Source organism: Meleagris gallopavo, chromosome 4, assembly GCF_000146605.3.
Source record: "Meleagris gallopavo isolate NT-WF06-2002-E0010 breed Aviagen turkey brand Nicholas breeding stock chromosome 4, Turkey_5.1, whole genome shotgun sequence".
Taxonomy (NCBI): domain Eukaryota; kingdom Metazoa; phylum Chordata; class Aves; order Galliformes; family Phasianidae; genus Meleagris; species Meleagris gallopavo.
In genome coordinates, this window is record NC_015014.2 from 18617313 (window position 1) to 18630081 (window position 12769).

Genomic DNA, 12769 nt, shown 5'->3' on the forward strand with positions numbered 1-12769 from the left:
CTGAGCACGGTGTCAGAACTAGGCAGCAAGGCATGAGGGAGAAAATGAGCAACTTGCTCCAGAGAGCGTCCTGTATTTATCCTTCCCTCTGCTGCCATTCTTTGTATTTTGGGAGATGGATTTTTAGTGCAGAGCTTTTTTATTGTATTTTCCTGATCAAACCAGCTGGGCTTTCAGCAACAAAAATAGAAAATTAAAAGCACTTCTGTGCTAGATGCTCCCTAAAAGATGGAAAATAAGATTTTTACATTAAAATGCCAGAAAGAAAAATGGAGAGGGCATGAAATTCTGCTTTATTTTTATCAGGTGCTAGTGCTTTTGAAAAATCATTCTTGCACTGGGGGTCATTACTCCCCTATGTACTTCCCTAGCTGTGTCCCTCTTAAAGGCAGCAAGCACTCTAATTGTAGCTCCTGCTATAGCCAGCAGGCCACTCTGGGTGGCAGGCAGATGGGGTCCTTGGGTCGAGGCTTGGGTGCACACCATCTCCCTTTTCTTCTCCCTGCCTTTAATTCACTCTGACTCTGTTTCAGGGGTATCAACATCAGGGGCACTGGGCCCGGTGAGTACCACTGCCAGCACCACACCACGAATGGCCACCAGCAGCACTGGCCGCCCCACCACCACCTCGGCTTTGGGTAGGAGGAACAGGAGCACCAGCATGCCCTCGCCTATGGCTGATGTCCCTGATGAGATGACCACACACCTCCTGCCCGCCTCCTCCCAGCTGCCCCCAGCTGGTGCCGAGAGCTGCGACCCTATGGAAGCCCGTGATATTATGTGGTCTCGGACCCGGCAGGGACAGATGGCAAAGCAACCGTGTCCTATGGGCTCGATTGGTGAGTGAAGGGTTGAGGGGACACAGCGAGCCATCTGCATTTGTCTGTAGGATACTGCAAGTGTGTGATCAAGTTGGCTCTGGGCTCCTGTGGCAGTTATGTTGCTGCCTTTTGTCAGTTCTGTGTTACTTTGGTGGATTATGGCCTGACCAAAGCCTTCATATGCTAAACACATTGCACAGGATCCTTGTCATTCCGGGCTTTCACTGAAGGAGAGGTGAAGCTAACAACTTGTGAAGTTGAGCTTGATGCACTCTAGGAAATCTTGTATCCATTAGCTGTATGAAGTGTACCTGTTATCCCTGCTCTGCCTGTATTTGTAGCCTCTGGACTCACTGACTGATATGCTGATGGCTGACACTTCACTTGTTTGGAGAAGAAAAAAACAACAAAACACATATTTTACCAAAACTCTGTACCTCGCTGTTTGCATTCCAAAGGTTATGGCTAACGTTTCTGAGCAGCGGTATTCCCTGACTGGATTCCTCAACCAGTGTGAATGATTTTTCCAAACAGCCAGTATCTGGTGCCATCAGCAGGGAAAGCAGAGTGGCAACAAAGCCAAATCTTTCAAAACGGTTTGCAGCTTGTTGCATCTTGCTTCTTTTCTTCTCTTCTCTCAGTTGTTTTCTCCCAAAAGTTTGCTTTTGGAAATTTTCTGTCCAAATCAGAACACAGTTGACTGAATAATGGGCTTTGGCATATGGTTTAGTTTACCCTATTTTAACAAATGCTGTTTTCAAAAAGAACTTATTTTTCAAGCTAGTCTTGGTGTCATGCCCTGAAAACCTACTTGCCAGGAAGAAGTTGGAAGATGGAGGAAATTGCCTAAAAATAAGGGCTGGAGGCATCTGGCTTGCGGAGGAGACTATTAATTCTCCACTCTGCTGCCCTAGAGAGCCATTCACACCTGTGTATTCAGATTCTGACTCTCCCTTGAATTCAGTGAGATCAGAGTGATAAAATGTACCTCAAGTATAAGAGGCATGGAAAGACGTCAGTGGTAAGAGTAGGTAAAGAATGTTTTTACTCAGTCCCGCTAGGTGTGCAAAAGGTATCGTGTGGTTCCCAGAGAGAGGAAGAGGTAGTCTGAAGTGAAACTTCAAGAAGGGAAAATGATAGAAAGGGAAAATGAAGGTTGAATGCAGAGAGCTATTTTCTGAGCAGAAGAGCAAAGAACTGCATGAAAATAGCTAAGAAAATAAAAAAGAACAGACCCAGCTTGTTGATGGTCTGGAGTAGGCAATGAGCTTTCTGATGTCTGTTTTCAGTGATTCATGTCATTTGTTAAAAGCTGTGGTACGTTAGCAGTGGGCCTCTTCCCACTCCCTTTGAAGGCATCAGCAAACCCTCACTGGTTTTAATCGGCACTGCCATCAGACCTAGTATGTAATTCACTCCCCTGTTGAAAAGTTTGGCTCTGCAGGGCAGAGCGCTTTACAGGATGCAGAGTCTTTCATCTGTGTACTGGCTTTCTGCTTTCTTGCTTTTTAGAAGTCTTTAACTGCACCATTTTGGATGTGTTTCTCTTTGTCCCGAGACTCTTTACTGTCTTTTGCAGCTGGGATCTGGGAGGCTCATGCCAGACAAAAGTCTCTTCTAACATCTGTCTTGATGGTCAGGGTTGGATGATAAAACTCAGCATTAATCTTAGCATTTATAGCATTTAAACTTCTTTATTTTTTCCACTCAAATGGTTTAATGAAGATCCAGAGCAGGAAAATATTCATAAAACATCAGGGGACAAGAAAGTAGAAGCTCGTAATCTGATCTGAGACACTAGTGGTGGGGCAGAGCAGGCAAAATGGCTAGGCCAGCACTTGGGGTGCTGGTTCAGTGGTTGAGATCCAGCTTCACTTTCTTACTGCCTGGGAACTTTTCCTGCCTGACCTAAGGCAAAGCCCTCTGTCCATAGTCTTTATCTGGTGAAGTGGAGTATGTGACCGGTAACACTGAACACAGTGGCTTTCCTTTTCCAGGTGTTGCAACTTTCCGGTGTCTTGCACCAGATGGAATCTGGGAGCCCCAGGGACCAGATCTCAGCAACTGCTCTTCTCCCTGGATCAACCACATCACTCAGAAGGTAAAACCTTCCCCACACCGAGTCTGTGTGTTGGCCTTCTTCAGCTCCTTTGTTGTTTCACAGCAGAGAACCCAAAGCGATCAACAATCACTCTAAAGCATGAGCAATCTGTAGTGGCTAAGAATTGCAAAGAGAAAGCAGGACTGTGAAAACCTGATGGAAATTAAGGGAAAGAGGGTGAGAGAAAGGCAAAGAAAAGGAGCTGGAGAGTGGAATTAATGTAGAATGAATGACAGTTCTTGTTTGTGGCAAGAAAAGGAGGAAGAGGGAGGAGGAGGTGGTGGGTGGACATATGAAAGTGCCAACTTATTGCAAAAGGAAACTTTCCTTTGCATGCATCCCCAAGGATTTTCTCCTTCCGTGCAGTGCAGGATAAATCCTGTAGCTGAGAAATCTGTACTGAAGAAAGGCAAGCTCAGTATGAAATGTTTGCATTGTGCTACTGACTTTTTGTTCTTAACTTCTTCCCGAATTGTAAAAGGACTAGTAGAATAGAAAATAACACTGCAGTAATGTGTTACTTTTTACTCCTAAGTCCCTTGATGAATGTTTTGTAGCACTTCATCATTTATCACTGTTAAAAGTGCATTAACATGTGACAATGGAAGTTCAAGACAAGCAGAGCTTATTTGGTAGCAATATGTTGAACATTTTTGTTATTAATGCACAGTGGTGCTTTCGGCTGATTTCATTACAAACAGAGACCAGATGTGTGTTTACGCCACAGAGTCTGTGGGCTGAATCCTTATTATAGCAATTTGTGTGGATTTATTTGCTTCTTTAGCAGGAGCAAGAAAGTCCCAGTGTTGCAGGCTATCTGCGCTGCAGCACGGTAGCAACACTGCACTTCAGGAGCACTCGTGAACTCACTGGTGAACAGGTGACCTTACAGATGAGCCCGTTTGTCTTTCTCCTCCCCATCTCCCATCTTAGCTGATGCTCAACAACCTGTGAATAACTAGCATTTACACCCCCAGTCAATCCTATCCCACTTCGTTTGTGTTTATACCCATGGCTCCCCAAAACTAGGGAGAGACATAAATTAAGGCAAAGCTACAGTGACACGGAACAGCTGTTAGGAAGCCTCTGGTCCTTCCTGGTGCTTTTGTCCCGCACAGGAGAGTGGGCAGCTTTCCTGCCACATGCTCAGGCTAGCTGATTAATAAAGACTGCCTTTGTTGCCATTAGCAGCTGTGCAGTTCTTGTTTTATGACCCATGTACTTATCCTGGAGGGGTTAATATTGCTTACTCCAGTCATAATTCACCCAGGCGGCTGGGAGACCTCTTGCTGCTCAGTGAAGATGGCTAGGCCATTAGCCATTAGCAGAGGGAAATAATAGCCTGCACTGATGAAATTTCCATCAAGGTTAGGCTTACTTTATTTGAAACCACAGCTATCATTTGCGTAACAAATGAGCCCCATTTAATTTGTTATGCGCTTTCAAAGCAGGCTAAAATTGAAGAGCCAGGGCCAGGTTTTCAGAGATGCCCAGCAGGCCACAACTGGGACTGTGTTTTGTTGTTTTTTTGGGGGGGGGAGGCGGGGAGTGGAGTGGAGGAGGAAGAAGGTGTTGTTTTTCTGGAGGAATTTAGCTATGTTCAACTTTGGGAACCTTTCACAAGTTGGTGGGAAGACAAGGGGTGTCTGACAGACAGCTCTAGGTCTAACCTTTTTGTTCCTGAATGTCTGGCATCTTGAGACCGTGTGGCTTAACCACTATGGAAAGCTGGATTTCAAATTACTTGTGAAATAGCCAATAGACACACAGTATCCCTGCCTGAGTGAGGAGCTTTAAATCACCACTATGCTTAGAGTCAGGGACCGGTATATACGTACACTGGTCACTGGTTTCACACTTCTCCATTGTGGACAGGACACCACTGCTCTGATCCTGCTCCCTTAGTTCTCTAAAGCTGATAAAAGAGCCTTCTTCCTCCAGGGCAAAGCCAGCTCCCCTTCTGGATGCTGTGAGGCCAACCGGAGGAAGCAGTAAGCTAGCCATGCAATGGAGGTAGGATATTTCTGTCACCTGCAGCTGAGCTCTCCTTTGTCCCCAGCTCTCAGATCCTCCCTGGTCACCCATCCCACTGCCTCTGTAATCATAGCACTGCATACAAAATGAGGAGAAACACTTAGGCAGTCAAGATTTATACCTACCCACTGTGTCTTCATTCTCATCTGCTGTATGCCTCAGAAATTCTTACTGCAACCTGCTGGGTCCAAACTGCTCAGGAAGAAGGATGATGGGATTCCCTTTCAGCCAAACCAGAAGGAATGGCAGGGGAATGCCATACTTGCTTTCATGTATCTATAGTGAAGTAAGGATTGTTACTTGCTTCTTTTCTTTTTCCTGCTGTGTTCAGACTGTACATTGGGTTTTTGCCTGCTTGCATCATAGTATTAGGTTTTACAACTCTCTGTTAGCTTCCATTAGAGTTATTGTGCTTGATGGAAGATCAGAACAAATGTCCGCTTCAGCAATTCATTGCCCCCTTGACATTTACTTTAACTTTATTGTTGGTGCCTACCATGCCCTCGTAACATAGCAGGAGAATAAACTTGCCAGCGCTATTGAATTATGCACTGCTGTGTGGGTTATTTCTAGACTGAAGCAGTAAAAGGAAGCAAAAAGGTCAGCTTTGGATACATTGCATCGTTCTAATCATGAGGTCATACGTTCAGCCTTAGCCTGTTTGTTTTACCTCTTGCTTTCATCAGTACTGGCCTTTGCACAGTATGTGATATGCCTGAAAATGTCTTTTCCTTGCTGTGGCTCTCAGTTGAGGGTGATTCCTGGGGGAAAAGGCCCCACTAGGCTCAATTTTGAGGCTCTAAAAGAGAGAATAATCTCTCTAGTAGAATAAAAAGTGTTACCTCTTCCAGGAGTATCCAGGCCTAAGGGTGAAGGCAGAGTCCTAACGATACCACAGTGCAATACTACATCCTGGTAGCTTCTGCCAGTTTGTGTTCAGTGCATTATAGTGTACTTGAAGCAGCAGATGCTGCAGCTGGCAGACTAGTAATGGGATGTTAAATCCAGATTCCTGAAAGTTGCTTGAATATAGTTTCAAATACACTTTTTCACTGTTCTCTAGGTCTGTTGTGCTCTGTAGAAAACAGCCATACACCTCTTTCTTGAACAGCCAGCATTTGTAACATGTCAGTTATATCCTTAGGTATCATCCAAGAAAAGGAAAAAAGCAAAGTTGAGTGGAACGGCATTTTCTTTTTCAGAAAAAGGATGGTAGATGTGCTCTGACTGTATTGCATGAATGAGCATGTGCATGATGAAGCCTCTGCTAAGGAAACAAAATGGCCATGAAGTCTTTGCAGTATTGAAAGCTGTCCCATAGTCCCATGCTGGCAGCTGGTGGTGCCCGATGAAACCAGTCAGATGTTTGTCCCTTCAGAAAATGACATCAGCTCTGTGGTCTTTGGAGCTGACTGATCCATCTGTGAGCCACTGGTTTAAAAATCCTCATTCAGACTTTCATATCCTCCTTTTATATCACTGTTAGCCCCAGGCTGCAGGAAAATATTTTTGCCACTGATGTTTCAGCACACTTGCTCTCTTCCCCAGCATTTTTATTTCCTCTGAATTTTCTTTCATAAATTGTTCTTTGCAGTTTCCCCCATTTTTATTCTATTGACCTCTTCTGCAGTTGATTGCCTCTGAGAAAGGTAGGAATGAAGCAGCAAACATGCTACAGGAGAGTTGTTAGCCTTTTCAAACAAAACTCCATAATTCATAGAATTATTTCAGTTGAAAGGGACTCTTAAAAGGCATGGGCGTCTGGGAAACAGGGACACCTACAGATACATCAGGGTGCTCAGAGCCCCATCCAGCCTGACTTTGAGTGTCTCCACCACATCTCTGGGCAGCCTGTTCCACTGCTTTATGGCTGCTACTATTACTAATTCTCTTCTTTGAGTATGTGAAGCGGGCAAGAATTTATGCCCTATCTAACAACTATTACTTCACAGTCATTTCAGTTGTAAGAATGGGAGAGATAGTAATGCAGACTAGGAAATGTTAGGAAGTGTTGCACAGCGCAGTTTCAGGTGTGTCAATGCTCATTTATAAGTCTGGGTGGAAGCTTGCCAGCATGCTCAAATAGAGGGGGAGCAGTTTCCGAAAGAGACAGAAGAATCTGTTTTGTTGTTTGGATTTTGACAGGAAAAGCATTCTCTTTCCTTCAAATTAGCATTCCAAGATGAGATTTAAGCAGTTTGCAAAAAAGCTAAAAATCACCCAGAACAACCAGAAATTAAATTTGGTTTGAACAGAATGCTTTCTTTTATCCCACAATCTACTTTTTGCTGTTTGGTTTTTTTTTTTTTTTCAAATTTTAATTTTTTAACAGTCTATGCAGGAAAAAAAAAAAAAGATTCAAGTCAGAAGGAGATGTAGTATTTTTACTTCATTTATTTTTCTTCTGTCTTCCGGCAGAAAACTCAGTTACTTGTGCATTTTTCTCTACTTCTTGCCTGCCTTGCAGTGGCAACTTGACCCGCTGACAACCTTGTAGATCGTTTCCACTTCCTGTGGTTCGTGGTGACTGTGTCAAAACTGCATGGAGAACACTGCACAGAGAGCTTTCACGTGAGGCTCACAAAAGAATGAGGGAAGCTGGCATTACCATGTCATATGGCCATCATATTGGGTACTCTTTGCAATATGCTCACAAGCAGGATGGAAAAAGTGTCTCAGCTCTGTTGTGGGGGGTTGTAGCTGCTGCTTCTGGGTGACACTGAAGAAAGAAGTCTGGAAATAAGTGGTGGTGCTAGCATATAGGTCATTAGTCCCTCAACCAGACACACTGTGATGCCTCAGAAAAGATGCATCAGGAAATTTGGGTGCTTGAAATGAGTTTGTGACCCAAGACTTGAGTAGTAATGTGCCTTTTCTCAGGCTTTTCTTCAGTTTTGGGGTTTTTATTTGGTCAAACAAGAATTCTTCAAAGTTGTTTTTAGAACTGGTGGTCAGTGTAAGATAAAAGGAAAGGAATTTATTAATGATCAGCCCACGTTGTTTTTGCAGGCAGGTAGGAGCAATGATAACTTGCAGTTCAGTAGAAGAGCCTTGTTCCAAGAAAAGAATACTCTTTGGTTTGCCTTTGTAGCAGCTGAGCAATTATTTTTGAATAGGCCAGTCTGCAAAGATGTATCCAAGAGAAAATGTAAACATCAAATGTGAGTAGCAGGTTTTTTTTCTGAGTAAAAACACTTGCACTTCTGCAGTTTACTGTAAGGTTTACAAAAACATTGTTTGTCATGATACACATTAAGCTTCAGGGACAGATTGCAGGAAAATCTTGAAGTTGATTTCTTTACATAAAGGAATTTGATAGAGTCATTCTTTAATGTCCTGGGTGCCAACAGAGGAGGTAAAAAATTAGCCTCTATGCTGACACGTGGCTTTCTTCAGCTGCTTAGGAAAACAGGTAGCTATAAGGATACAATCTGGTTTCTATGGCATTAGCTTTGAGTGTAATAAGAAAGAAATAATTCAGTTTTTGAATACATGTTATCATTGCTCTATTGGGAAGAAAACCACATTATCTCCTTTATTTGTCTTATCTATGTCATCATATGGTTTGATTCTCCGAAGATGAGCATATGAACATCTTCAGTTAGATCTCATTAAATCAGATGGGCTGTTGCTGTCAAATTGATGGAAGTAAGTCATTCATTTATAACTGAGCTAATTGATTTACTGAGAGGTAGAAGCTCTGCCTGCAGTATTTCCCTTGAATTCTGTTTTTATAATAAGCACCAGAAATTGAGAGAGGAAGATAGATATCTGATTTCTAACTGTTGGAAGATGAAACAGTTGGAAATTTCATGTGAAGAATGCAGTAGAGTTGGTCATTGAGCCTGACAAAGAAGTGGGAGTTTCATTTAAATGTCATCCTGTGTAACTTCTCTTTATACCTGACATATTCCCCATGGATATGGTTTCCAGATCAGAATAGTATATAATGAAGAAGGATCAGAAAGTTGCGGTAGTACTTCTGTGGTGAATTGCTTATAGAAAGGCCATAGGACCAGCTGCCCTACCCCGAGTCCTTGTGTCACAAGAAGGGAACGGGGCAATACAGGGCCAATAAAAAAGTGAAAAGCCTTGAATTAAAAAAAAGAAACTTCCCAAATAATTATGCAATGAATTCCACTACAGGTGATTCATTAATTTTATGACTCAATTAGGCAATAAAAATCTTTTAGTAGGAAATACAGCCAAACAGCATACTTGATTTTCCCTTCCTCCAGGCCTTTGTTTGAAGCCTTAAGCTTTTTGTTCCTGAATTAGTCTGCTTTTAAGCTAAGAATCACTAGGCTTATTACAGAAGTAGCAGCCATTGTGGTGAGGAGTACATCTCCTGTGTGCAAGTGCTAAGTGTTAAACTAGTGCCTAATTAATAAATCCATGTAATGGGAATTGACAGTATTTTTTCTCTTGTTCATCTGGGCTGTGTCATCTATTTTTGTTCCTTTTGCAAGGAACTTTTTTTGTGCGGGAGTTGTAACAGAAATCACCTATTCACTATCAAATAATCTTCTGGAATCAGAATCAGCTCTTTCGTGACAGGAGAGTCTATATACGTGTTTCCTTCCTGAGAGCATTGCTTTGCAAGGAACTGACTCACTTAAACCTGTGAGGCTGCGAGGACTGGATTAATGTCAGACTAAGTGCTAAAGGTCAACCTTTTATCCTGCTTTCTCCATTGCAGATGAAGTCAGGAGAGATGGCTGCCAATATTGCCCGAGAGCTTGCAGAGCACACCAGAAACCACTTGTATGCTGGTGACATCACATACTCCGTGTCTGCCATGGTTCAACTGGTGAACTTGCTTGATGTGCAGCTCCGAAACCTGACGCCAGGTGGGAAGGACAGTGCTGCACGCAGCTTGAATAAGGTAAGAACAAAAGTCCTGGGGAAGAGACGAGAGGCTGGAGAAAGATTTGGCTGATCCTGGAAAGCTATTAGAAATCTCTTTCTGAACGGGTGCCATGTGAAGGCAGTGATTTTGTTCTTAGTAGACAAGAGTACCTGGCAGTTTTTGTTTACAGTGTATTTTATTCTTTTGAAAAATGAAACAGTTGTAAATGCCGAGTGTACTGTTGGTGCTGGGAAATGTATACCCTTAGATGTGTAGATAGATAAATTCCAGGTACTTCGTCATGGTCTCAGCTCTCATAGCTCAGTATGAGAATAAGTCAAGTGATACCATGGCAATTATTGTGGATTTGTGCCAGTGTGACTGAGACCAGAATTTTGTGTAGCATTTCCAGTACTGAATCTGTCTGAGTAATATAAACCAGAAAATCTGAATTTTTAAAACCCAAAAATGCAGAGTTTGATTTTTGATTTTTCATTGTGTAACATCAAAAAATGCTGAATGTGAAGTTCAAGTGGGCACTACTATGCATAAATATAAACAAATAAAAGCAAGCAAAAATTTATTTACACTTGAGATACATTTATCAAAGAAACATAAGATGTCAGCATATTTACATCTGAGGTGCTGAAGACGACTCTGTATTAGAGGGCCTTTGAAATGATTGCCTATCATGTAGCCCAGATGCACTTTTCTACATGATGACTCTGTGGTTTCTTTGCCCTCTGCCAGAGTTAAGTGTACTCGCTACATATTAAAGGTGCTAAAAGTTGCCAGTCATGGGAGAAAATACAGGCTGTGGAGTCTGCAGGAATATATTTAAATGTAAGGTTTCCTTGGTCCAGGGCCCTCTTCATTGCAGAATCTCATGTAAGCATATGGGATAATACTTACTTGGAATTCAGGCAGTGTGCTGTGCAGGTCTGTCATCAGATCATCTGAACAATGACCAACTGAACCTTGTGGCTACCAGCATACGGTTCTATTGGCCACCTACTTAAAAAAAGACCCTGAATTTTGCTGTTAGCAATGTAGCTGGCTCTGACAGTCCTGGCATCCTGTAAGTATAAAGAGAATTTTATTGTGAGGTTATACAGGGAAAAAACGATCCCAGCTAAGCTTGGAATTTCTTCCGTGTCTTCAGAAGAGACATATTTTTCAGAGAAGTAACATTGTCTTTTTGTTGTAAGATATTACTGTTGACATATTCTCTTTTAAATGTGAAGGGCTTCAGGATTGTTTAAGATTACAGCTGCGTGGGAACTGAAGTCGTCCTGCATATCATGTGCTTTGCATGTGCTGTGAATTGGGTTATTCTGATGCTTGTAATTAGTGCTGCTTCCAGCTATTTTATAACTGTGTCAGAAATAATTGTATTAACTGTTACATCAGCATAACATTTCAGTTATAATCAAACCATGGTTTTGTTTGAAATTATGGTGATATCTGACAATATCAGGTAAACCCAGCAATTAATGTCACCTACTAACAGGTTTCATGATTGTAGTCTGCTTGCTCTTCTGAATATGCCCTAGCCACACCCAACATTTTGTCACTTCAGCTTTGCAAGCACATATTTTTCATCTTTTAAATCCCACCTCCTACTGTTCATTCTGATTACACAAAATGGCTGTGTCTTGGTGATGGGTGGGAGTTACCAGGGGGACTGACAGGTTCGGTGAGGCAGAGCCACTCAGCTCTGCTGTCACTCCTGTGGTTCCCTTTGCAGGTTTTTCATTCACCATCAGCTTTGCACAAGCAGCTTATACAAATCAATTGCACTCCACATTAAAATTCTGGACCGTGTGGAGTCCTGCAAAACAGCGACGCGAATCAGTGATCCAAATGACAGGTTCGGTAATTTACTTGCTCTCATTCCCCACTTAATTCTTTAGAAGAGCAACTGTTCTGTGTTCATTTAAGAATGCATGAATTGGACTTGGAAGTAGTATTGGGCAAACAAAAGGCAGCAGAGTTACTGCTCCATTTTCCCCTTCACTGATCAAGAGTATTTCCAAAAAAAAAAAAAAGAGAGAAAAAAAAGGAAAAGTCATTTGCAAGGAGTTTTAGTTAGTGTTGTTTGGTCAGAAAGGAGAAATAAAGTGAGCACTAGCCATTAAATATTCTTTCAATCATTAAAGGAAATGTGCTGGGGATTTGCCTTCATGCTCCATCTGAAAGTAGTCACCTGTGCTCTTTTGCTTTTGTCTTTTTTTTTTTTTGTACAAGCTGATGTACTATGAATTGAAATAAACTGGCATAATCAGAGTTTTTAAAAGCCATCATCTTTCAGGAGCCACTTTCTTGTCACTAAAAGCTTTATGCTTTTCACTGGATCAGGCTTAATTAAGGTAATAATTGTTGTATAGCAGACTGGTGAGACCCCCAAGTGGATAGCTCTGTAATTTCCAGCATGGCTTTCTTTGATCTCCATTTGTCTGTAAAGTCTTCATAGGGCCACATTTACCCAGGGGAAGATTTCCACTGTTACAAATTGATGAATTAGAAATTGAAATTAGGCATTGCACAATACCTCAGTGTATTTTGTTTGTTTTGGAGCCTCAGAACTCTCAGGGACAAATCTGGCTCTGAGTTGTACTAATGGGATGGCAGTGCCATGAGTTGAGAGCACATGTCACCCCCTAATCTCCCTGGAGATTCTCCATTTCCATTTTCAACCCAGGTAGATCTGCAAAACACAACCCAGCAAAGACAGTGGCTCTGAGCAGCCAGACTTTAGTTGCACTGTTGCAGAGCAGTCTCATGTTTGCTCATTGTTGCAGACAGCCTGCTAAGTCCCATTGAGGTAAATAAGTGCCTGTTTAAATTTCACGGCACGCTGAAGTGCAGTTATCTGGTAGGAGGCATGCAGGTACATATCAACGTACAGTCTTAAATGTGGCTCTTATTATAAAGGTGGGATTCTTTATGGAAAAGCTATTCAGC

The 12769-nt window shown here is 42.3% G+C and overlaps 1 protein-coding gene across 1 annotated transcript in view; it reads left to right on the forward strand.

Annotated features, from left to right (window-relative positions):
• Window positions 1-520: 520 nt before the first annotated feature.
• Window positions 521-12769, forward strand: part of ADGRL3 (adhesion G protein-coupled receptor L3) — a 69944-nt gene continuing 57695 nt past the window's right edge. Inside the window, exons 1-3 of the mRNA XM_031553260.1 lie at window positions 521-839; window positions 2819-2922; window positions 9656-9841. Coding sequence (XP_031409120.1) covers window positions 593-839; window positions 2819-2922; window positions 9656-9841 — 537 coding nt within the window. The 5' untranslated portion in view covers window positions 521-592. The remainder of the gene's footprint in view (window positions 840-2818; window positions 2923-9655; window positions 9842-12769) is intronic.